We start from the raw sequence: 25552 nt of genomic DNA, 5'->3' as shown, positions 1-25552 counted from the left end.
GACAAGCAGTGTGTAGGTCTGCACCCAGGATCCAAACCCGACAACCCTGGGCCACCGAAGCGGAGCACGTGAACTTAACCACTACCCCACTGGGCCAGCCCCCATAAATGTCTTTTTACTGTTGGCATGTTCAGATCAGAATCTAAACAGGGTTCCCACACTGCATTCGGTTGATATCTAAGTCTTTTGTTTTACAATGGTTCCCTTCCCTTTCCATCTTCGTGTGGGGTTTCCCACAGTCTGATTTGGCTGGTTGGCCTCTTGGTGTCCTTAATATGTTCTTCTATCCCTGTATGTTCTACAAACTGGTAGATCCAAAAGCTGGGTCAGGTTCAGGTTCAACATTAGGGTAAATATACTTTATGGGTGGTGTTGAGTTCATTGATCGGGACACACGTACCATCCTGTTGTCTCTTTTTGTAATGTTAAGATCCCATCTTGGATTCTTGTGTTGTCAGCCTGATCCATCCATTAAGAAACCACAGCCAAACTTCAGGAAAGAGACGTCGGTAAGGTCCTGCCTTCATCCCTCTCCCTCTGCTCCACAAAAACTGATTTTTTTTTTGTGAGGGAGATTGGCCCTGAACTAACATCTGTTGCCAATCTTCCTTTTTTTGCTTGAGGAAGATTTGCCCTGAGCTAACATCTGTGCCCACGTTCCTCTATTTTGTACGTGGGACGCCTGCCACAGCATGGCTTGATGAGTGGCACGTAGGTCTGCACCCGGGATCCGAACCCACAAACCCCAGGCTGCCAAAGCGGAGCACGAGAACTTAACCAGCCCCTGAACTGTCTTTTTATTGCAAAAGCCCTTCCCTGTTGCTACATTCAAGAGTTAATTCTTCACCTCAACTTACTGATCCCTTTAGACCAGTGGTTCTCAAACTTCTGTGTCTCAGGACCTTTTTACACTCTTAAAAATTATTGAGGACCTCAAAGAGCTTTTGTTTATGGGGGTTATATCTGTAGATATTTACCACATTAGAAATTAAAAATTTTAAACATTTACTAAAAAAAAAATAAACAATTACATATTAACATTATTAACTTTTTTATAAAGAATAACTCTTTTTTTATTATTATTTTTATTTTTTGTGAGGAAGATCAGCCCTGAGCTAACATCCATGCTAATCCTCCTCTATTTTTTGCTGAGGAAGACCCGCTCTGCGCTAACATCTATTGCCAATCCTCCTCCTTTTTTTTTTCCCCCAAAGCTCCAGTAGATAGTTGTATGTCATAGTTGCACATCCTTCTAGTTGCTGTGTGTGGGACACGGCCTCAGCACGGCCGGAGAAGTGGTGCGTCGGTGTGCGCCCGGGATCCGAACCCGGGCCGCCAGTAGTGGAGCGTGCGCACTTAACCGCTAAGCCACGGGGCCGGCCCAAGAATAACTCTTTTGTGAGCACACTGTAGTGTATACAGAAGTCAAATGATAATGTTGTACACATGAAACTTATGTAATGTTATAAATCAATGTTAGCTCAGTTAAAAAAAGAATAACTTGAAAAAATTAGTGAGAAGAGTGGCATTGTTTTACATTTTGAGAATCTTTTCAGTGTCTGGTTTAAGAGAAGATAGCTGGATTCTCATATCTGCTTCTGCATGGAAACTATTGAATATTATTACGCAGCCTCTTGAAAAACTCCTTTGTATACTTGTGAAAAAATGAGAGTGGAAAAGGAAAAAAAAAAGTCTTAGTATTATTAGGAAAATAGTTTTAACTTCAAAGACCTCCTGAAAAGATCTCAAGGACTCTAGGTGTCTCCAGTATTTGAAATATACAAACGTTCCCCACAAAATCCTTATTTCTGGCTTCTGCCATATTGGGATATCTGACAACACGGAGCCCACTTCTCTACTTGGGCCCAGTGGGCCGGATCCGCTGTACCTGTCAGGGCCTAACTGGGTTCTAGAAACCACTCCCATATTAGAACAGTGGGGCATCAACACACTGAGGTAAGTTATGCAGCAGATGAGGGAGCTGAGGGGCCAAACAGGAGCCAGTGAAGCAATCTGAAATTAGCAGCAGTGGGAACTGCTGCCGCTCTAGGCTGAAGGAACAAAGGGAGGAGGTGGTGTCACCAGAGCCCAGAGATGAGGTCACCTAGTAGAAGCTGGAAACACAGTAGGATTGTCTGGCTAAGAGGAGCTGGAGCTGTGCAGGAGCCTCAACCATAGAGAGAGAGAGGAGAATTACCCTGCCCTCTTCCTCCCGCTCTCCAGGCTCCTGGTCACTTCCCATTGGCTGAACCCCAGTGAATCCAGATAAAGGGGGAGACTAGGAACTGTGGCCTCGGGTGCAGGCAGAAAGAGGAGGGCACAGAACAGGTCTGGGGGACAAATACAGCCCAGAGCAGCACAGCCGGGGTTCCCCGGTGCCCCAGGGTTCCCGCTGTGCCCTGTTGTTCTACACCAGGCTCTGCTCACTGATTCGTATTACCTCTCTGGCTGCTGGAGGATTAGAGTTAGGAGTTGGGTTGGAAACCCTGTTGTGGTGGGTTTAAAATATGTCCACAAATTCCTTGACACTTTTCTCTTTAAGAGCCCTCCCCTTGGGTGTGGGCTGGACTTAGTGCCTTGCTTCTAAGGAATAGAACATGGCAGAAGTAATGGTGTGTGACCTCTAAGACCACGTCATAAAAGACATTGTGTCTTCGTCCTTGCTCTCTCGGGTCACTTGCCCTGAGAGAAGCCAGCTGCCCATATTGTGAGGACACTCCAGCAGCCCTATAGAGAGGTCCGTGTGGTGAGAAACTGAGGCCTGCCAAGAGTCGGCGAGGAGCTGAGGCCGACAGCCCTGTAGTGGGCCAGCTTAGAAGCAGCCCTGATCCTCCAACCCCGTGAAGCCATGAGATGGCTGCAGGCCTGGCAACAGCCTGACCGCATCCTCATGAGAGAGCCTGAGCCAGAACCACCCACTTACACCACTCCTGGACTCCTGCCGCATAGAGAATGTGAGATCATGAATATTCTTTTAAGCTGTTAAATTTTGGTTTTAATTTGTTAGCAGTCATATGTACCTAATGCACCTGTGTTCCGATTACCGATTGCTGCATTAAATATTATCTAAACCTCACCAAGTTAAAACAGCCATTTTATTTGTCCTGCATTTCTGTAGAAGGGAATTGGAGAAGGGCGTGGCTTGGTGTGTCTTGTATATTTGAGTCAGAAGTTGGCTGGGGCTGGAGTCATCTCAAGGCTTGACTAGGCTGGATGTCCAAAGTGACTCAGCAGCCGTGACTCTGGCTGTTGGCTGGGAGCTTGGCGGGGACTAGAACTAGAGCACCTCCCTGGCCTTCCCAGCATGGCTGTCTCAGGGTAGTCGGACTTTTTACTGAGTGCTGACTTTCTCCAAACAGAGTGTTCTAGGAGATCCAGGCAAAAGCTGCAGGGCCTTTTCTGATCCAGCCTCGGGAGTCACATAGGATCATTTCTGCTGCTGTCTATTGATCAAAGTGATCACAAACTCACCCAGATTCAAGAGGGGGCCACATAGATCCCAATTCTTCATGCAAGGAATGTCAAAGCCTTGGTGGTCAAGTTTTTCAAACAGTCCCACTTTGCTATAAAGAACATTCTGTACGGCACTAACTTTGCTCTCCTCACTCTACACATTCTCCTCTGATCAATTCTTGAGACTTGAATCGCCATCTGCATGTGGTTCACGGCTCTGTCTCCAGCCCAGCCTCTTTGCTGATGTACTCATTGGCTGCCAACTGCACAGCTCCCTGCTTCCGTCTTAGACGTTGCTTAGACACCTCAGAGACCAGGCTGTGCCTGTTTAAATTCCTGAGCCACACAATGATGACAAATAATAAAAATTATTGTTGCTTTAAGCTACTGATTTTGGTATGGTTTGTCACGCAGCAACAGGTAACTGACACGGGGTTAGGGAAATGTTTGCCTATGAGCAAATGGCTGCCTATGAGCTTTACAGAAGAAGGGGCTACATGTTTTCCACAATATAAACAGCCACAATGCCAGCACAGGGCCTGGCATACTGTATGCATTCACCCATCCATCCACTCATTCGTTCATTCATTCTCCAGGTATTTGTTGAGGTCCTGCCATGGGCCAGGTACCTCTCTGCGTACTGCGGCCACAGCAGTGAACAACACGGACGCAATCTGTCTTCGTGGAGGCTACATAATTTCAAGTGTGGTTTTAGTGTAAGAATAACCTACTGGAGAATGGAACAGAGTAGTTGGCCAGACTAGAGAATGTAAGAACTTATAATAGGATAGAAGCATTTTGTCACACCATTTGGATTGATCTCTCACTTATTTTGGGAAAAATATCAATTTGGAGCCTCAACTTACATGATGTACCAAAATAAATTCCAGTTGGATCAGACTGATATGTAGGGGGGAAATTACACCACAAAAAGCTAAAGGTTTTCACCAGCAAATATTGAATGACTTCTGTATGGGGAAAGACTTTCTGAGCTTCAGCGCAGTGGGGGCACAAACCACCAAGGAAAAGGTTGATGAATTTGGCTGTACAAAAAGCTGAATATTTTATATGTCCCAAAAGGGCATGTCTGAAATTCAAGTAAATATGCACTAGAGAAGTATGTTTGCAACAAAAATGATAGAAAATTGGGTAACACCCTTAATGAATGAAGATATTAATAATGTGAAATTAACATGAAAAACCAAAAAATGAGCATAGAATATGAAAAGACAATTCATAGAAGAAATAGCCATGGCCAAAAAAACATGAAAGCCAAGTTCGCCCCCACTAGTATTTGAAAAATGTTCCTTAAAATACTGAGACACTTCCTTTTGTCTGTCAAATCAGCAAAGATATTTAAATTATGGTTCCCCAAAGCTGAGGACAGGTCAGGGCAACGAGAGACCCCAACCACCACAGTTGGGATATGAATGGCAACAGCCTCTCTGGAGAATGACTGTGTGGCCTGAGTCCAAAGCTTGAAAATGTGCACACCTGTTGATCGATCATTGACATTTCTAGGAACTTAGCCCCTGGAAATAATCAGGGAAGTGAGTAAAGATTTTACTGAAAGGATTTTCATGGCACCACTTTTTGATTATAACAACAACAACAACAACAACCAAATAATCAAACATCCAACCAGCACTTGACAGTTTCAGGAGGTGTTAATGAATACTCAGAGATAAAGAGTTCACTGATAAGAGAAATGCGGGCTTTGCTGGCTTTAACAAAGTTAGACGAGCTGTTCTGTTGCAGGAATTTTCATTAACATGCTACAGTCCAGGATAACTATACAAGAGGGAATCTCCTTGGCATTATTTCCTGAATTTATTTGGTCATGGAGCTTGTATCAGTTAGCTACTGCTATGTAACAAACCACAGCAAAACTTTGTGACTCAAACAATAACCATTTATTATCCTCACAAATCTGTGGATTAGCTGGATGGTTCTACTGATATGGGCCAGGCTTGGCTGATCTTGGCTTGACCTGCTTTTGCATCTGCAATCCACTGGAGGGTTAACTGGGTGCTGTACAGTTATGATGGCCTTGGCTGAGGTCACGGGGTTCATCGTCTGGCAGGTCAGCCTGGACTTGTTTTCATGGAGGAGCTAGGATCCAGAGAAAGAGAGAGAAGAATATAAGGCAGGTCTCTTGAGGCCTAACCTGGGAAGTAATACACTGTCCTTCCACCTCATTCTATTGGTAATGACAAGGCCAGTCTAGCTTCAAGGGATTAGGATATGGACTCCACCCCTTGATATGAGAAGCTGCAAAGTCAGATTGTACAGGGCAAGGATACAAGGAAGAGTGGAAAATAGGGCTATTTTTACAATCAGTCTACCGCAGAGCCCTTTCTTCATGGAGTGTATTAAAGTAAATAATGCTACGGGCGGCCCCGTGGCGAAACGGTTAAGTACGCGCACTCTGCTGCTGGCGGCCCGGGTTCGGATCCTGGGTGTGCACCGACACACTGCTTGTCAGGCCATGCTGTGGGGGCGTCCCACATAAAGTGGAGGAAGATGGACACAGATGTTAGCCTAGGGCCAGTCTTCCTCAGCAAAAAGAGGAGGATCGGCATGGATGTTAGCTCAGGGCTGATCTTCCACGCAAAAAATAAAAATAAAAAATGAAGTAAATAAGGCTAGCTGCTGTGTTTTTTTCTTATTTATTTATTTTTAATTATTTTTTTTTGTGTGTGAAGAAGATTAGCCCTGAGCTAACATCTGGTGCCAATCCTCCTCTTTTTTTGCTGAGGAAGATTGGCCCTGGGCTAACATCCATGCCCATCTTCCTCCACTTTATATGGGACGCTGCCACAGCATGGCTTGATAAGTGGTATGTAGGTCTGTTCCCAGGATCTGAACCTGCCAACCCTGGGACACCAAAGAGGAGCACGCAAACAACTGCTATGCCACTGGGCCGGCCCCTGCTAGCTGCTGTTAACTGAAGAACTTCAAAACTCAGTGGCTTAATAAATCTATTTTTTGATTCACACCATAGTCCAATGCAAGTCAGTGGGGTCACTCTGCTCCACAGTCCTACAGAGACCCAGGCCCCTTCCATCTTGTGGCTTTGCCCCCCTCTACTCTGCAGAATCCCTCTGTTGAGCCAGTGGGTGTTGAAAAAAAGTAAAGACCACGTGTGGGGGGTTTTTAAGGTCAGGCCTGGAGATTGGACACAACGCATCTGCTCAGATGCCATTGGCTACAAGTCAGTTACGTGTCCATACAAAATTGCAAGGAACAATGGGAAATGTAGTTCGGCTGTGTGTGGAAGAAGAAAGGGAAGCAGTTTTGGTGAGCAATTAGGCAATCTCTGCCACACATTTTGGGATACGCTGTATCTGAAAATAGAGGAGGGTTGTGTTTGTTTCCTGTCTGTTGCCTGTCTCCCTCTGCTAGGACATAACCTCCACGAGTTTTGTTCACCACTACAACCCCATCACCCATCCAGGGGCCTGGATATATAAACATTCAATAAATATGTGTTGAATGAATGAATGAAACAAATTCTAGTAACTTTCAGATGGTGGAATATTATGAACACACTAAAAGTGATATTTTTAGGGACATGGAAAATTTCTCAGGGTGTGTATAATGTGCACAGTGGGTTAGATAGGATTTAATATAAATCCCATAACAGAACTCAATATGGCAGTGGCTTCAATAAAATAGAACTTTCTTTCTTTCTCCCATAGAAGCCTGAGTGTAAGCTGGCCAGGGCTGGTAACGAGGCTTCTTAGTACCAAGTACCCAGACTGCTTCTTCCTATGGCCCTGACATCTGCAGGGGAGCGCCCTGGCCTGTGTGGTCCAAAATGGCTCCCACCACATCCATGTTCCAGGCAGTGAGAAAGAGAAAGAGGAAATGGAGACTCCCTCAGCTGCTCCTTCAGAGCACAGTGAATCGAGAAATAAAATCTTAGCTTTAGTGTCTAATTTGTTCTGCCCTGTGGAGTGTGAAGGTCATCTCTTTGGTTACTTTTCAGGGCAAAGAGTGGAGGTATAACAGTGAGGTCGGGTCATGGGTGAGCAGTTGAAGGGAATATAGCTGCTCATTCTCGTTAATACAAGTTGTTTGCAAAAATAGGCGGGATGCAAATTTGCATATATGATATGGTCAGAAATTATAAAAATATTCCCAGGAAAAAGTCAGAAAGGAAATATAACTAAATAGAGGTTGTCTCTGAAAAGTAGGTCAATTTTTCCTTTTAAAATATATTTTGCTCTATTTTATACATTTTCTACAATGAGCAAGTATTCACCTTTAGTTGTGAAATATAGAATACCTACAGAAAGAGAAAAAATATGAATGCACAGTACACTGAATCATTATAAAGTGAGCACTCAGATGCCAGAGTGATCAGGCTGGGATGGGGGAGCCGAGAAGGCTGTGAGTTGCCAGAGAAGGTACCTGATTTAGCTGGGGTTCACAGAGGCAGGGAGGGAATTATCAAGAAGAGCCTTACGGAGGCGAGCCATCTGAACCATGGTCTGGAAGGATGAGGAAGGTTTGCTGTGCAACCATAAAAGCACACACTCTATGGATTCAGAGAGTTTTCATTTGGATGAGGAAGTCTGAATTTTATAAATAATTCCCCAAAGGATGATGACATGATGAAGATGATGATGATGATGACGATGATAGCTAAGAGTTATTGACCATGTGTTCCAGGCCTAGCCCTGGGCTGGGTGATGCGGAGGACACAGTGCCCCCTATCATAGGGCCCCCAATCCAGTCCAGGAGACAGACGTTATCCAACGCTACAGATCGTTATTTGTTATGAGTGTCTTGGGGAAGAAGTTCTGGGAGTCCTGGGAGCATATAACAGGGCAACCTGCTCTAGTCTGTGATGGGGGAGGTCAAGAAAGGTTTCTTTGGTGAGGTGACTACAAAGGAAGAAGGGTAGGAGGGGTGGTACTGCAGAGGCACAGCCTGTGCAAGATCCTGGCAGCCAGGGAGCCCGGGGAGAGGACCAGGAAGAGTGATGGTTAATTTCATGTGTCAATTTGACTGAGATACAAGGTGCCCAGACGCTTGTTTGGCTAAACATTCTTTCTGGGTGTGTCTGTGAGGGTGTTCCCAGATGGGATTAGCATTTGAATCGGTAGACTGAGTAAAGCAGGTTGCCCTCCCCAACGTGGGAGAATCATCCAATCCTTTGAGGGCCTGAATAGAGCAAAAAGACAGGGGAAGGAATAATTCACACCCTGCCTGACCGCTGAGCTGGAACATCAGGCTTCTCCTGCACACAGACTGGGACTTACACCATTGGCTCCCCTGGTTCTCGGGCCTTCAGACTTGGACCAGAACTTAAACCATTGGCTTTCCCGGCCCTCCAGCTTGCAGCCAGCAGGTCGTGTGACTTCTCTGCCTCCATAATGGTGTGAGCCACTTCCTTATAATAAATCTCTTTCTCTCTCCTTCTTTCTTTCTATTGACTCTGCTTCTCTGGAGAACCCTGACTAATACACTGTTGAAGGCAGGGCAGTGGAGGGACAGTAATCCGAATTAGTCATCATGTAACTACTTGGGTTTACACCTGGCTCTGCCATCCCCTCAGGCAAATGACTCCCGCTCTCTGAACCTCCACTTCCTCTCACATTAGTTCCTTTCCAGAGGGTTGTGAGAGGCCTTGCAGGACATGCCTGTAATGCAGTCACCCCAGCCTGGTCCCATCAAGCCCTGGGGCGGCATTAGCTAGGGTAGTTATGACTATTGCAAGTTTATTAATTGGTGGCATTGTGAAATTAACATCATTGAAGCAACAAATTGTGAGGATTAAAAGCGTGAGCTACAAAGCTAGCCTTCCTGGTTTGAATCTTGACTCTGACACTTATGATGGGGTTCAGGGCAGGCCGCCCCAAGATGTGCTACTCTGGATGTGGATTATTTCGAGCTGAAGACAATAAAGGCTCAGAAGACTCAGAAAGAAACTTTGACCTCCACCAGCAACTAACTGCCTAAAAGAATTTAAGATAGAAGGCCTGTTCCCAGGACATGCCATCACCATAGATAACTCTGGGTATGGATAGACTGGGAGGGTCCTTGCTAAGCCCATTCTTATCAAAGCTCTGAAAACCAAGTAAAAGTAGAAGTGACCCTTTGTAAGAGACATTTACATTTATAAGGGAAATCTCCATTTGTAAATGTGTCTTTCTCTCTGTACGGGGAAGAAGGGGGGATGACCTTATCTCTAGAAACTCTTATCAGTGAGGAAGGCAAGGACTTAAATCTGCATATTAACCTTACTCTTGTTTACTGTGCTTTTCTGGTAATCTCCCATAGCTGACTCCCCCACCCCCAACATCCTCCTTAGTCTCTAGCTGAAGATGGTGTTTAAGATGAGAACCTCTGCCATTTTGTCGAGTTACCCAGTTATTCCTGGGTCTCTCCCATGTATACATGTTATAAGGCTTTGTTTAATTTTCTCCTGTTAATCTGTCTCATGTAAATTTAATTCATAGCCCAGCCAGAAAGGATCCAGAGTGGGTAGAGGATGGTCTTCCTCCCCTTCACTTACAAGCTGTGCAATCTTAGAGAAGTAATCCCATCTCTCTGGTTACCTCAAGGGCCTGATAACAACTTCTACCTGCATCAGTCAGAATACGTTAGGTTATGCTGAGGTAACAAATGAGCCCTAGACTTTAGTGGACGAACATCTCAAAATTTATTTCTTGCTCATAGAAATAGGCAGATGTCCTCCACGCCATGGCTCAGCAATCCAGCCAGCTTCCTTTGTGTGGCACCTCTGTGCTTGCATAGCACCCAAGGCTGCCTGGGCAGCAGATGAAAGCATGGAGCATCCTGCACTGGCTTTTAAATGCTACTACTGGGAAGTGACACACCCAACACTTCCATTCACATTTTATTGGCCAAAGCAAGTCACATAACCATGCCTGAGTTCAAGGAGCCTGGAAGATGGTAGAAGACTTTAGTAATGTTTGCTGTACTATCTTATTGATGGTGCTGAAAATTCAATGGGAAAACCCACACAAAACATTGCATTCAACAAATATTGAGTACCTCAGATGTGACAGGCACTGGTTTAGGAACTGGGTACGTAGCAGTGAAAAAGAGAGACAGAAATCCTTGCCATCAAGGAGCTCACATTCTAGTGGGGGGACAGACAAGAAACTGAAGAAATAAGCAAACTCTGCAGTATGTCAACAGGTGATAATGGTAATGTTACCACACCAAAGTGGGTCTGCTTCTCGGTGAGTTGAAATCAGAGCCTTCACCAGAAGTAGTTGTCACACAAAGTAAAATTTGTTTGCCGCAAATAGAGACCACAGGGAATCGTTTCCAAAGCTGTGGCTCCCTGAGCACAGGGAAGCAGGAGACTTTTATGTCGGATGCGGAATGAATACTCAAAAGGGAGAGGTCGGCATTCGCTTGCGAAGTCTCAGTTGGAAAACACGCTTCCACGTACATCACATGTTATGGTAGTGAGGCCTTAGCTCCTCCTGGGGTGGAGATCTTAGCATTAAAATGAGGCAAAGGTCTTCTCTTGGGCACTTCTCGCCCATCTATGCAGGTGTCTCTTGTGGTGGGGTTTGGACTGGTTCAGGGCGGTTGGTGATTGTCTTAACATAACAAAAGAGAAAAAACAATTTGGAGAAACAGTTAAATGCTTCTGAAACCTCCCTTGAGTTCCTTGGGACAACTAGTGGGTGACAGTAAGAGCAGCGTGGGGGTGGGACGGGGAGTGTGGGGTGGGACGGAGATCTGAGAGGACCTTCCTGAGATGATGAGATGTGGAGACTTGAGGCACAAAGGCAGGGCTCGGAAGGGCCTTGGGGCTGGAGTGGCGGCCTCCCGTGTGCCGCAGGAGAGGGCTGTTGGATATGGCTGTGCTGGCAGAGCCTTCTCGTCTGCGTCTGGTCTGTGTTCAGCTGGAATATCCAGGTCAAGCTGCCAGTACAGCTTCTTCTCCTTTCTTACGAGGGAGGAGATGAGGGCAGAGAGGTGCCAGGACAGGTCACTAGGGACTTAGTGGCCGTGGTGAGACTTCGAGTCTTATAGTGGTGAGGTGCAGCCAGGGAGGGCTCAACCAGGAGGGTCCCGACCTGACTCAGGTGTTCACAGGCTCCCTCTGGCTGCATTTGGGGAAAGGACGGTGAGGGCAGGCACGGGAGCTGCAATAATGGTCCAGGCCGGAGAGGACGGAGGCAGGGCCAGGTTGGGGGCAGTGGCTGGGGAGAAGAGCTTAGTTTTTGTAGGTAGAGTCAACAAGGTGTGCTGACAGGTTGGAATGGGTGTGAAAGAGAAGTCAAGGACGACTCTGGGGTGTTTGGTCTCAGTCACTGGAAGGACCAAGGTGCCATTAACCTAGACAGGGAAGGTGGAGAGGGAGCAAGTTTGGGAGGAAGGTCAGGAGCTCAGTTTAGGATGTGTGAAGCTTGAGACACCGCTAAGACCCTTATGGAGATGGAGAGTAAGATGCAGAATGTAGGAGCCTGGAGATGGAAATTTCTGGGCTGAAGATAGAAATTTGGGTGTTGATAGCCTAGAGATGGAATTTAAGCCATGTATGTGGGGGAGATCCCTATGGCATGAGTGGGACAGAGAGAAGGACCAAGGCCTACGACTTGGAGCTGGCCGGGATTAAGAGTCAGGAAGACAGACCTAGATGACAATATGATTCAACTGGCAATGAGTGCTCTGAGAAAATACAGGTCACAAACAGGTACCCGCAAGCCTCTTCTAGTCTCAGGAGGCGACAGGGAGGGCTTCCTAAGGAGGTGACTCCTGAGCTGACACCCAAAGCCTTAGTAGCTACAAAACCAGGTGAAAAAGGCAGAAGGAATGTTCCAGGTAGAGGGCACAGCCCATGCAAAGGCCTGGCAGGCAGTGAGCCCCAGAGAGGGCAGAGAACAGAGGCTGCTCAGTCTGGCAGGGAGGGGTGTGGGGAGAAGGGAATCCAGATTAGTCATCACCACAAGTATTGGCATCAGCCAAGCCCAGTTTCATACCTGGTCCTGCCACCCTCTGTGACCTCAGGCAAGTTACCCTGCCTTCAGAGCCTCCATTTTCTCTTGTTAGTTCCTGCCTCATAGACAAGGTTTGTGTAGCAGTTCCATGGCCTGGCCCCAAGCCCTCAAGAAGCACAGCTGCAATTTTGTCTGTTGTGATCTTCTTGTTTGAGCTATTATCATATTAAAATATTTCTATCATTGAGGAGTCAATGCATTAGGGTAGTGGGTAAGGGTACAGGCTAGGGAATTTAACCTCAGAGTCAGTTTATTTATTTGTAAAATGGAGATAATATATAGCATCCATCCCCTAGGACTGTTATGAGGACATATGGGCTGATATGTGTAAAGTCTTAGGAGCATGCTTGGCAGTTATTTTTATCAGTATTATCTAAGGATGAGCAAGAGTCAACCCCCTGAGGAATCCAGGTGGGCTCCAGGAGGAGGGAATAGCATGAGTACAGACACAGAGGATAATAGCTATTATTTACTAAGCGTTTATGACTTAAATATGGTAGGGGCAGCGGGGTGGGGAGCATGGGACCCTTGTTCCCATTTTACAGATTAGAAAATCGTTGCTCGAGTCACTGTTTGGGATCCCACAGTTATTAAGGGGCAGAGCCCAGGATCCAAACTCAAGTTCAGCCAGCCTCGAGGCAAGAGCCTGGGAGACAGACTTAGTTCCCTCTGAGGAGCCCTGAAAAAGTAGCGGGTGCGCACGGGTTGGAGGCTGGAAGCCGAGAGCAAGCGAAAGGCCTCCAAAGGCTACTTCAGTCGCCCTCCTCCCCGCCCCCCCAACCTGACCTCAGGGACATCCAGCCTCAGAAATCAGGCCGTGGCCAGCGGACTCTTCCTGTGTCCGGGCACCTCTTTAGAGACTGGAAGACTGAGGCGACACTTGGGCCGGTCCGGGCAAAACGATCCTGGTGACCCTGACTCGGGGTCCAGGCGAGTGCGGGTGGAGGAGGCACAGGTGGTTTCGTGGGCGGCGAAGTCCCGCCCTCGGCTGGACCGCCACCCAGGCTGCCGCAGGGTCCGGGGAATCTAGTCTAGCCTGACTCCCTACCGCAGACGCGGGCGCTGATCCCCGGGCCTCCAGACGCTGTTTGTCGCCACAAGGCTAGGATAGGGCCTGAGTGCCAAGAGTCCTCAGTCCCTTTTCAAGCCGACTGAAAACCGCATCGGTGGCCGGGTGGAGGCTGGCTTCGGGGCGAAAAATCACACTACAACCCCAGGGGATCACCTCGGCTCTCTCGTCCCCGGGCGCCCTCACCTGGCCGGGAGAGTCGTAGGCACCTCAGACCTATTAAGTCAAGGCGGGGTTGGAACCCGGGACGGTGGAAACGTGTAGGGCGGAGCCGCGGCGGCCGCATCCCGTTACGAAGGCGGGGCCGCCGTGCGCAGGCGCAGTTCCAGCGCCGGCTCTAGGACCGCGCGGATACCCGCTGGGCCCCCAGCAGTGCCGGATCCGGTGCCCGCGGCCTGAGTCACGGGTCCCGCCCTACCGAGTCGGGCGCAGCCGGAGGCCCGGGAGCAGCGCAGGCGAGCGGACCGGCGGACCTGTGAGCGAGGCGGTGAGCGCCCGGTGCGGAATCCCTCTGTACTCCGTAATCCCAGCCCTGGCGGCCCCCAGCCCCGAGGAGACCCTAAAGTCCCGGTCTCAGGGGTCCCCCAGACCCATGATCTCAGATGCGAACCCCCAGACCTGTCCGGCCCCAGTTATCCCGCCCCAGGGATTCCTCCACTTTCCGTCTCCGGATCTAAAATACGAGCCATGGATTTGAGAGGTAAATCTGCTCGTAAAATCTGCCCTGGGTAGGCCTCCAGAACCACGGTCCGAGATCCGTGCTCCCAGTTGTAATGGTGACTCCGTTATCCCGGGCCCCGGGGCTCACACCCACAATCTTAGACATGACCCCACGGACCCGGCGGTGACACTGTAATCCTGCTGCTGGGAGAACCTAAGCCCCCAAGCCACATTCTGGGTTTCCTAAACCCTGCCCCGGGGGCCTCCAGGTGGAGAGTCTCTGATCCGCGCCCCTGATCCGCCCAAGACCCCTAAAGTCCAGTTCTGGGGCTCTGGATTTCAGATTCGAGCGCCCAAACAAGTCAAGGATGCCTAACACCAACCTGGGGCCCCCATCTTGAGAACACCCCCAGACTGGACGGTTCGGGTGCTTAATGATGCCTATGCGTAAACTCAGTCCAGGGCCCCCCAAACCAGACGGGGACCTTTTGGACCGGAGTGGGTTTCAAATCTGATCCTCCGTCCGTCTCCTACCCACCCGACAACTGCCCTCCCGCTGAAGCCCAGACCCCACCCCGAATGGACCCTCAAGCCCCGGCCCGAGGATAGGTCCCCACCCGGAGGCCTCATATTATTCCCCCACGTCCAGCTGCCAGAAATGGGTATTTTTGTGGGGAGGGGGCGGGCTCAGGGGCGAGGCGGCCACCTGACCCTTTTTTCCCCCTCAGGGATCCTGAGTCGCAGCCATGTTCCTGGTTAACTCGTTCCTGAAGGGCGGCGGCGGCGGCGGGGGAGGCGGGGGCCTGGGCGGGGGCCTGGGGAATGTGCTCGGAGGCCTGATCAGCGGCGGCGGCGGCGGCGGCGGCGGCGGCGGCGGCGGCGGCGGTGGCGGAACTGCCATGCGCATCCTGGGCGGGGTCATTAGCGCCATCAGGTAAGGCGGGGCCTGGGGAGGGGCGGGGCCTGGCGGAGGAGGCATGGCCAGCACGAATAGAGTGGGGTAACCTGGCGACTGACCTGGAACCTTCATTAGGCTGGGCCGGGGCTGGGCTGGGAGACTGGCCTTGAGGGGCAGACCGTAATGAGGCCGATGGCAGTTCAGGGGGCGGGGCTTGACCTGGGCGCTGTCTGACCGTTGAGGGGACGCCATCAGATGGGACCCGGGAGGTGGGGCTTCATGGGCTGGGCGCCGCCTGCTTTCAGTAACTTGGAGACGAACGTTAAGGGGGCGGAGCCAACGAGACTGGGTATCCCTTCCCGGGGGCGAGGCTTGTTTTGTGGGCTCGGCCTGGCCGCACTAGGTGGATCAATGAGGAGGTGGACCCAGAAGAGGCCGAAGCCTAATGGGATAGGGGAAGTGGCCTTGGGCTGGGCCTGGCCGGGCACTGGCTGGATAGAAAGATGCCCTGGTGGAGGGAGGAGAGGTTGTCGATAGGGGCCTCGTTAGCCTTGGCCACTGAGCAGTGATCCCTCAAGGGGCGAGAACCCGTGGAGCTGGGGTGGGATGTTGGAAGACACAGGCTTTCCGTTCAGGAAGCCATGGCGATGGAGCAGGTTCCTAGACAGGTGGGACCCAGGGAGCTGGGGCCTTCAAGGGCTGGGTCTGTTGAGGAGTCTGCCGTTGGGTAGGTGTGCCCTGGGAGGAGAGCAGCCAGCATGGGGGCGGGCCTGTGGGTTTCCTCGCTGCGCAACCAGGGCAGCAAGGATAGGGACAGGTGAGGGCAAGGACAGATGAGGCAGGCGGAGGGAGCAGGTAGGCAGGGTGGCGAGCTGGGGATTGGGGGGTTGGGCGTGGGGGCTGTCACTGCCCGCTGGAGGCCCCGCCCCCTGGCGCTAACTCCCCCGTTTCCCTGCAGCGAGGCGGCTGCGCAGTACAACCCAGAGCCCCCGGTAAGCCACCCCTCGCAACGGGAGACCCCTCTTCTCACTCTGAGACCTTTTCCAGCACCATCCTTGTCCCTTTGGACAGACCCCACCTCCTCTCCCTCTTTTCCTCCCATTAAGTCTCTCCCTTCTCATGTCTTCAACTTAGCTAGACCCACTCCCTGTCACTGACCACCTCTCCTTCCTTTGATCACTCAGCCCCCCCCCCCCCACTCTGACTTTGCCACACCTAGGGCTGTCCTGGCCAGGGCCCCCTCCCCCTCCCTGCTATGAGATCTCCTCCCTCTGTCTGCAGCCCCCACGCACCCATTTCTCCAACATCGAGGCCAATGAGAGCGAGGAGGTCCGGCAGTTCCGGAGGCTCTTTGCCCAGCTGGCTGGAGATGTAAGTAACGCGGGGCCCCCAGACCTGTCCTAACCCTTCCGTGCTTTCCCTTGGGCCGCCCTTGGACACACACACTCCATCGTGGCAGTCCCAAAGTTCCCATCCTCCTTCCTGACATGCTCAGACCCACCCCTAACTTCTCCCACAGGACATGGAGGTCAGCCCCACAGAACTCATGAACATTCTCAACAAGGTCGTGACCCGACGTGAGTGACTGGGGTCAAGGGAAGGTTTAGAGGCATGGTGGCTGGGGTAGCCATGATCTCTTGCCTCTGACCTTCAACCTGTCCCTCACAGACCCTGATCTGAAGACTGATGGTTTTGGCATTGACACATGTCGCAGCATGGTGGCCGTAATGGATGTATCCTTGGGGGCAGTCGGTGGGGGGGGGGCCTGGGTGAAGAGGGAATTTTCTGAGAGCATGATTGGGGCAGCCAGGGTGTAGCTTTCATACTTGCAGAGGTGGACATGCATACATCAGAACACACGCCCACTCATGGACATGTGGCTGTGAATAGTAACATCAGCTGTCATAGCTGGCACCTCACTTACTGTAATTCACAGCCACCCTGTTAGATGGCACAATTATTACACTCCCTTAAAGTTGAAGAAACGACTCAGAGAGAGGCTAACATCTGTCTGAAGTTATAAATAAAGAATAGTGGCAGGATAGGAATTTGGACACAAGTCTTGAGAACCCAGGCTTATAACTGCCACAGGTATGCCCACGTGCACACATACACATGTATCCAAGGGCACACCCACATACATAAAAGACATGAAGCCATGTGCACAGGGACCAGTCAGTAGCTGATCTTGGGTACTCGCACACTCAGCCCACAGGGCAGTGCAGACACATGCGTATGCACATGTCATGTGATCACACGCGTGTGTTGCATAGGGTTAAACAATTCTGGCTCTGCCCCTTAACAAGGTTGCTGAGCCTCTCTGTCCCTCAGTTTGCCTATCTGTAAAATGGGGTGGATGATGATGGTGATACTGAATTGGAGCTACATGCAAAAGTTTTAGCACAGTGCCTAGGAGCACATAGTAAGTGGTCTGTATGCATTAGCTGTTACTATGATCTTACTCAGGTAGAGTTTTCAGCTCCGAATCTGTTTCTTTCTCTGTCACTGAGGAATAATAGTGGTGGGGCTGGTGTCTTGAGGATTTAGGGAGAAGTGTTCCTGAGACGCTTAGCACTGTCTGGCGTGTCCTAGGTAACTTGATAAGTCCTGGCCCATTGTTGCTGTTTATTGAGAATTTATCAGACGTCCCCCCCGAGCTAAGGGCTTTATATTAATATCTCATTCAGTTCCTACCACAAACCCAGCGGGTAGAGTTCTAAGATACCCTCGTTTTGTCCATGTCCTCACATTTATGAAATTGAGGAATTAGCAACTATTTTCAGGTGAGGAATTTGTAGTTTGGAGAAGTTCAATATAATTCCCCATGGTTATGTTTAGAGACAGTCCTTTTTTAGGAATATAAACTAAACTATGTATGGCTAAAAACAAAAATAAAGGCACAGGCCAGGTGACATGACCAGGGTGGGGAGCTGGGGGTAGCCCAGGTTCCCCTGCTTGGCCGTTACCCTCGTCATGGACACAGTGTGTATAGTGCATGCGTCCGGGCACCGTCATTACACTCGTCTTAACACCCTCCCACCAGAGCGACACGACAGGCAAGCTGGGCTTCGAGGAGTTCAAGTACTTGTGGAACAACATCAAAAAGTGGCAGGTGCGTGGCGACCTCAGACTCCTAGCACAAAGACCCCCAAGCCGTGGAGATGCCCCATGATGTTCAGGTGAACCCTGACCTCCCTTTCCCCACAGGCCATATACAAACAGTTTGACGTTGACCGTTCGGGGACCATCGGCAGCAGTGAACTCCCACGGGCCTTTCAGGCAGCAGGTGTGGCTGGGAGGGACTTGGTGGGGCTGCGGGTGGGAGTGGCGAGGCAGCCCCCACTGAGCTGGTCTGAGCCTGAATCCTGGCAGGGGGGCTGAGAGGGTTGGGCCACGTGGCTCTCACACCTGAGAGACGAAACCATTCTCAGGGTTCCACCTGAACGAGCATCTCTACAACATGATCATCCGACGCTACTCAGATGAGGGAGGGAACATGGATTTTGACAACTTCATCAGCTGCCTGGTCAGGATGGACGCCATGTTCCGTGAGTGACACCCTGGCTCTCTTCCCGGGTGGGATTGGTTCAGCCTCCATTGGCCAAGGTCCCTGAGGTGGGCCATGCTAGGGGCACAGCAGTGACGGGAATAGCCCCAGCTCCTGCCCTCACGTCACTCATAGTCCACTGGAGGAGAAGCAACTCACCAGATGGTGACAGCTCCGAATGGTTACTGCTGGGATAGGGGCCGCCTGGGCAGAGCGATGAGGCTGTGAGGGGAAGCTCAGGGCACAGTGGGCCTAGACTTGTGATTGGGGAAGCTCCGTACGAGGCACCTGATGCAGCCTAAGGGCTTCCTGGAGGAGGCCACATGTGAGCTGAGACCTGAGAGATGAAGAGTGAGCCCAGTGAGAGGGTGGGGGCGAGTGTTGCAGTGGGAACAGCCTGTGCGAAGGCCTAGAAAGGGAAAAGAAGATGGTGCTTTGGGTGTTTTTTGTTGGACTCAGTTCAGAGTGCTGAAGAGGGGTTGGGATGGGGAGACAAGGCTCTGAGGGGTCAGTAGGGGCTGGATATGAGGGCTCTTAGGAACACTAATGCACTGAATCCTAAGACTGCCCTGAGAAGTGGGAACTTTGTCCCGATTTTACGGAGGAGAAACCTAGGGCTCAAGGAGGCAAAATGGCTTGCTCACAGCCACTCAGCTAGGAAGTTAGAAGCTAGGAAGTCTTGCAAAGCCAGAATTTGGACTCGGATCTGTCTGAGCAAGTTGAGTGAAAAGAGGCAGGAGCAATGGGCATGGTCAGGCCAGGCAGGACTGTGAATGCCAAGTTCAGGGTGCTCAGACACTATTGGAGGCAATGGAGAGCCACAGCAGGTTCTAGGCAGGGGAGGGACAAGGTCAGGTTTGGCTTGAGGAAGATTCCTCGCCTCCTGAGAGCCCAGGGAGGACAACGCATTAAGAGCATGGGTAGAGGAAAAGGGGCGGGTATGTCAGGGACGGGAGGGGAAGGTGAGAGTAGACAATAGGGCAGATGATGCCAAGAAGAGAAGCCCAAGAAATGGCCATTGGATTTAGCAGCAAGAGGGCCAGTAGCAACTTCAGCACGTGCAGGTTCCGGGACACCACGTGTGTGGACCCCCGCGGGTGGGAACTGAGGGCTGAGAGAGGAAGCAAAGGCTGTGGGTACCTGTTTGCCAAGGTTTGGCTATAGGTGGGGAACATGGGGTCGGGTTGCAGGGCAGGTGGGGGACCAGGCAGGAAGGGGAGCCCACAGAGCCTCCTTGCAGTAGCCTGGGTAGGCTGGAACTGGAGGGCTTAGAGGTGAGTGGGAGCCTGGGGCTTGGGCAGAGGGTGATGGGAGCGCAGGTCGGTACACAGAGGCCATTACTGAGGTGGGTAACAGCCTGGCTTCCAAGCCCAGTCTCCTCACTTTCTCGTGGTGTGACCTGGAGCACATCACTTCACTTCTCTGTTCCTTGTTTTAAAATGACACTTATCTCCCAGAACTGGATTAAATGAATTAATAAGCAGAAAGCACCTTATACAGTGCTTGGCACAGAGCAAGTACTCAGTAAAGTACTAGCCGTTATTATTCTCATCCCATATATTGGTATAATATTTTTATCCTAAAAGCCAAATCCCCCCAACCCTTTCCTTTTCCTCTAGGTGCCTTCAAATCTCTTGACAAAGATGGCAGTGGACAAATCCAGGTGAACATCCAAGAGGTAAGAACCCCATCCTGGGATGTGGGTGCCCAGTAGGGGACCCGTCCCCTCAGCCCTGTGTACCTGCTCTGAGCTCGGGCTCCCTCCCCCATCTTCCCAACAACCCCCGGGGTGGGGGCAGAGAAGGGCACCTACTCTTCCTCAGCTCCCTGCTCCTCACTCTCCGTGCCTCCCTGTCCCCAGTGGCTGCAGCTGACTATGTATTCCTGAATGGGAGCCCGGACCTGCCCCTCATCGCCTCGCTATAGGAGTCACCTGGACTCTGCGGTCTCTCCCAGGACTGATCCTGTCTGTAGTCATGTCCTCATGGGTCCTGCTCATCCACAGGCCTTTCTGTTCTCCCAGCCCTCGGCACCCGGCTTCTCAGTCAAGGGCCAGGGTCCAACCTGCCCCAGCCTGCCCTGCCCCAAGTTATCCCTGGCTCTAAGACACTCTAACATGCCCTGCCCCAAGGGTCACCCTACCCCCAGCACACTCATCTCACATCCACTCCATAACCCATCTCGTGCCAAGCCCAACCCTTGTGTCGCTTCCATGCCCCAAGGGCCCTTCTCTCAGTCCTGAGAATATCACTCCAGTCTCTACACGCCCTGGCACACCCATTCACAGTTACCACCCAGGCAGCCGAGCTCCAGGCCGTAACAGGCCCACGTCCCAGGGCCTTTGTATTTTGCGCCAGCCTGCCAGGCCCAGGAGGAAATAAATGCACCCCAGTTGCTGCTCTCAGATCGCCTCCTGTTCGAGAGTTGAGGGGTGGCTCAGGCTCTGTCTGGGGCAGAGGGAGTCAGGGTCCTGGGCGGGGGGTGGTGGTGATTTATGTCTCCACGTCTATCCCCAGGGCTAGATCTGTGTGTCTCCTAGTTCTTGTCTTGTCTTTTTTCTCATACTGGATCCCAGTTGGGCTGTAGCCTCCTTCTCACTGAGATCCCTCACAGATCCTGTGGAGGCTGAGACTGGGACCCAGAAGCCCAGGCCATCTCTGCTTCTGCAGGAGCAAGGCTGGCGGGAGGTCTCAGTGCCACCCCGGCTCTGTTCCAAGGCCGTGTTTGCCCCTCTCTCAGCTTCTAGGCTCCAGTGAGTCTGTCCTCACATGCCTGTGCCTCTGCCTCTGTTGTGTTGTGGTCCAGGCTCAGCATCTTCCTTCCCACCCTCGGGCCTCTGCGAGGAGAGGGGCTGCCATCCCAGGATACAGAGCCCCTTTCGCATTCGAGGATACCACCCCAGGTCCCAAGCCCTGAGGGGCAGCCCCGGGGTGCCGTCTGGGGGTGCCTCTGGGAGGTTTGAGAAGGAGCGACATCCTAGGAGTAGCCCTGGTCTAGCATGAGGGACTCAGGGCTGGGGCAATGGGCTGTTCATGGGGCAGAGATCCCTTGCTAATGGGAGGACAGGCTGAGGGGCATGGACAGGCCCACCTGCGCGCACACCCACACGGAGGACAGAGCTGGGCTGGGTTCCCCAAGAAGCCAGCACATTTATTGATGCTCATTCAGGTCTCTCAGGTCCTGCAGGCTTCTTGGTCTCACTTCTTGTGGGGGAAGGAGGCCCAGCCAAGGCAGTACAGGCTGTAGGCGGTGCCTAGGGAGGGAGAGTGGAGGATACAGAATGAGACCCTAAGAGCCTCCCTGAGCCCCATCTCGGGCTTTTAAGCCCCTCTGCAGACTCCACAGTCCTCAGCCCGGATCCCAGCCCCAGTTCAGGTTCCAGCTCCCTCCCCACGCCGCACTTCAGGTGGGGGATCCCCGGGCCTTGATCCAGCTCAGGCTGGAGCTTTCTCCCCAACTCCTGCCTGGGCGCCGGATCCCATCCTGTGACAGAAGCCTAAGCCCTAGGGTGCTCCCTCCCTATATGCCTGCCCGGACTCCCGTACCGACCCCAAACCTGGCCAGCCCAGAACCCAGTCCCCTCCCGAAACCCCAGCCCAGATGCTAGTCAGGCCTCTCCGCAGACCCCAGCCCGGAACCTGCGCCTTCCTCACTCCGGCTCGAGCCCCGCCTCCCCGCGCAGCTCAGGCCGAGCCGGCCCTGCACTCACCGCCCAGACACAGCCCCATGGTCACTCGGTACAGGATGTTGTCGGCTACCCCGCCCTTCAAGTGCACCGGGAGGTCATTGTCCGCCTGGATGTGGGGAGCGTCCGATGAGGAAGGGGTGCTGGCTGCTCCGTAGACGATGTCCCCTGCCTCCCCGACCCGGCTGCGGGCGGAGCCTGCGGCCCCGGGTCCTCCCCTCGCCCCGCCCCCGCCCCCGCCCCGCCCACCTGGAAGAGTTTCTGTTTCTCAGCCACTCGGTTCTCGAAGCGGTTCCGGGCGGTTGAGCTGAAGGAGCGGACCAGTGCCTGGGAGACCTGGAGGGAGCGGGTCGGGGGGTATGGGAGGCACCTGGAGAGGCGTCCCAAAGTGGGTCCGGCTGGGGGCGGGGGCGGGCTCTCTGGGGCCAGGACGTGGGGACGGTCCCATCCTCGGGCAGTGTCTCAAAGGCAAGATCGGAACTGCCAGCACGAGTCGGGGAGGGAATCCTGTCCAGAAAGGCCCAGAAGGGGACTCGCGCCTAGAGGGTCTAGCTGAGAGGTTACAGGCTCTCTAGGGGGTCCTGGAAGAGGAGCGGACTCCGAAGGGAGACTCACGATCTTCGGGTCCAAGTCCCGAGATGTTTGGGGGGTGGGTTTCCTGGATTAATGGGAGAAGCCCAGGTCCCGGGAATGTCGGGACTGGATCTGGGGTACCTAACGGGGTTTACGGCCGGGGGAGGGAAAGGAGGGTGAAGTTCCCAGTACCTAGGTCCCGAGGTGTTAAGGGAACCCTGGATGAAGGGAAGAAGGTCAAACCCGGGGCTTTGGGCCATGTTAGGGGTCCCCGGCCGTCTCAGAAGTTCTTGGATTGGCAGGTGAGGAGTGGGGGTCCCAGGCTGTTTAGGAGGGAGTCCTGAATCCTGCAGGGGGCTCACGTTCCAAGGCCCCAGATTCCGAGATGTTTAGGGAGTCTCGTATTGGGGCGAGGGCTTCCAGGTTGGGGACCCCGGCCCGACCTGTGGGGACCCTCACCCGCAGGGCCCTCATTCTGCGTCCTCCTCTTCGCCCGGAGTCACGTCCCCTCTCCGCCCAAGGACATATAGTGCCCTCCCCTCCCAGGGAATCCCAGGCCACGCCCCAGGCGCGCAGCGCGACAGTCCTGTCCCCGGCTGGGGGTGGGAAGCCGGGCAAATTCGGCGACCAGATTCGGATTCGTCCAATAGGCTCGGGGAGAAGATGCTCCAACCCCTCCCCCGCGCCAAATGGTTGGAGCACCCATCTGTTACTTCTCGGAATTTCTATTGGTCCAAGTGGAGAGGACAGCGGTACCAGGGAACACATTTTGGGTTTGTTTCAGCGGAGATATCCGCCTGGGGCAAGTGCAGTTCCTCCCCCTGGGTCACTCGGATTGGAGAACAAGTGAGGTAAACTTGTTCCAACTCAGGTAACCTGGGGTTCCAACTCCTTGTTCTCTACGTAGACTGGGTCATCATGCCTCTGAGCCCTAGTTCCTGTGTCTGTAACCTGGGTGGTAAGTCAGGTCTGTTGAGAGCATTAAATGAGCTCATGTGAGAATGTAACAGAGCTAATAACCTTTGCACAATTATTGCCTATCATAACTATTGCACAGTTATTGCATACAATAACAATTGTACAGTTATTGCATAACCCAGCTGGTAACTATTGCACAGAAACAACAGCCGTTATTTTTACTATTTTCTAGCAGTACGGTTGATACATCAAATATTTTTATATTTAGTTAATTTTCATTTCATCGTGGAAAATTTCAAACATAGAGAAAAGCAGAGAGAAAGGTGTAATGAACCTCTGTCTTGGACCCCACCTACTTCAACAATTATCACCATTATAGTGTTTTTCATGTATCTCCACCACTCAGCTCGTTTTCTTTTTGTGAGGAAGATTAGCCCTGAGCTAACATCTGTTGCCAATCCTCTTCTTTTTGCAGAGGAAGACTGGCCCTCGGCTAACATCTGAGCCCATCTTTCTCTACTTTATATGGGAGCCACCACAGCGTGGCTTGATAAGCCATGTATATGTCGGAGCCCGTGACCCTGAACCACTGAAGCAGAGGCGCAAACTTGACCACTACACCACCAGGCTGGCTGCAACTTTTTTCCTTTCTTTCTTTCTTTCTTTTTTTTTTTGTGAGGAAGATCAGCCCTGAGCTAACATTCATGCTAATCCTCCTCTTTTTGCTGAGGAAGACCGGCTCTGAGCTAACATCTATTGCCAATCCTCCTCCTTTTTTTTCCCCCCAAAGCCCCCGCAGACAGTTGTATGTCATAGCTGCACATCCTTCTAGTTGCTGTATGTGGGACGGGGCCTCAGCATGGCCGGAGACGCAGTGTGTCGGTGCGCACCCGGGATCCGAACCTGGGCCGCCAGTAGTGGAGCGCGCGCACCTAACCGCTAAGCCACGGACCGGCCCTAGAAAAAAATCATTTAAGATTTTTTTCTTTTGATTACTGGGACAAGAGGTGAATTTTAAATAAGGTCTGTGGATTAGACAATAACATTGTCTCAGTGTTAATTTCCTGATTTCGATGATTGTACACTGGTTATGTAACAGAATGTCCTTGTTTTTAGGAAATACATGCTGAAGTATTTGGGAGAAAAAGGATATCATATCTGTAACTCACCCTAAGACAGGCAAGATACAAATTACATATGTATATTTTTACCTATGTAATTCTATCTGATTCTAATGTGCAGCCGGGGCTGAGCAGAGTTGTCCTAATGGTTTTAGTCACCTGCGATGATCCTGGCCTGGTCTAAAAGGTTTTAACCATCTCTTTTTTTTTTCCTTTTTTGCTGAGGAAGATTCACCCTGAGCTAACGTCTGTTGCCAGTCTTCCTCTATTTTGTATGTGAGTTGCCGCCACAGCATGGCCACAGACAGACAAGTGGTGTAGGTCCATACCAGGGAACCAAACCCGGGCTGCTGAAGAGGAGTGTGCTGTACTTAACCACTAGGCCACCAGGGCTGGCCCTAATGATCTCTTTTAGAAAGGGCTTTTGTAACAATTAAATTCCCTTAACACTTTCAAACTGTGCTTGTAAATTTAATACGTTAGATTTTTCCATTTAAGAACCCCATAGGCTAAGTTAACAGATAAATCTTTCCTCAATACTTAACATAAGTTTTATGAATCTGTTAACCTAAAAATAAAGAGCCAAAATGACAGGCAGAGAGGTGTTGAAGGAGTCTGGGTAGGCAGCTACG

At 51.5% G+C, this 25552-nt stretch overlaps 2 protein-coding genes across 4 annotated transcripts; one reads left to right on the top strand and one right to left on the bottom strand.

Annotated features, from left to right (window-relative positions):
• The first annotated feature begins 13900 nt into the window (after positions 1–13900).
• On the top strand, positions 13901–21027 carry CAPNS1 (calpain small subunit 1). Of its 3 annotated transcripts, none has more exons than XM_058530907.1 (11): positions 13901–14005; positions 14907–15112; positions 16035–16068; positions 16358–16447; positions 16596–16653; positions 16745–16809; positions 18120–18188; positions 18284–18362; positions 18508–18624; positions 20243–20301; positions 20485–21027. In XM_058530907.1, the coding sequence occupies exons 2-11, from the start codon at positions 14925–14927 to the stop codon at positions 20509–20511; spliced, it is 786 nt and encodes a 261-aa protein (XP_058386890.1). In that variant the 5' UTR covers positions 13901–14005; positions 14907–14924; the 3' UTR covers positions 20512–21027. The 3 variants fall into 3 exon arrangements, with proteins under 3 accessions (XP_058386890.1, XP_058386889.1, XP_058386891.1); XM_058530906.1 differs by having other exon boundaries at positions 13909–14016; XM_058530908.1 differs by lacking the exon at positions 13901–14005 and adding an exon at positions 14048–14218.
• Positions 21028–21748: 721 nt separating this feature from the next.
• On the bottom strand, positions 21749–23411 carry LOC131397830 (cytochrome c oxidase subunit 7A1, mitochondrial). Its single transcript, XM_058530945.1, has 4 exons — positions 23341–23411; positions 22558–22644; positions 22333–22417; positions 21749–21876 (listed from the first exon to the last, which is right to left on the bottom strand). Exons 1-4 carry the CDS (start codon positions 23353–23355, stop codon positions 21821–21823), a joined length of 243 nt encoding a protein of 80 aa, XP_058386928.1. The 5' UTR covers positions 23356–23411; the 3' UTR covers positions 21749–21820.
• Between the last annotated feature and the right edge of the window lie 2141 nt (positions 23412–25552).

The sequence above is a fragment of the Diceros bicornis genome, chromosome 34 (genome assembly GCF_020826845.1).
Source record: "Diceros bicornis minor isolate mBicDic1 chromosome 34, mDicBic1.mat.cur, whole genome shotgun sequence".
NCBI lineage: Eukaryota > Metazoa > Chordata > Mammalia > Perissodactyla > Rhinocerotidae > Diceros > Diceros bicornis.
Note: the sequence above shows the minus strand (reverse complement) of the source record. Positions and strands in the feature narration are given on the sequence as shown.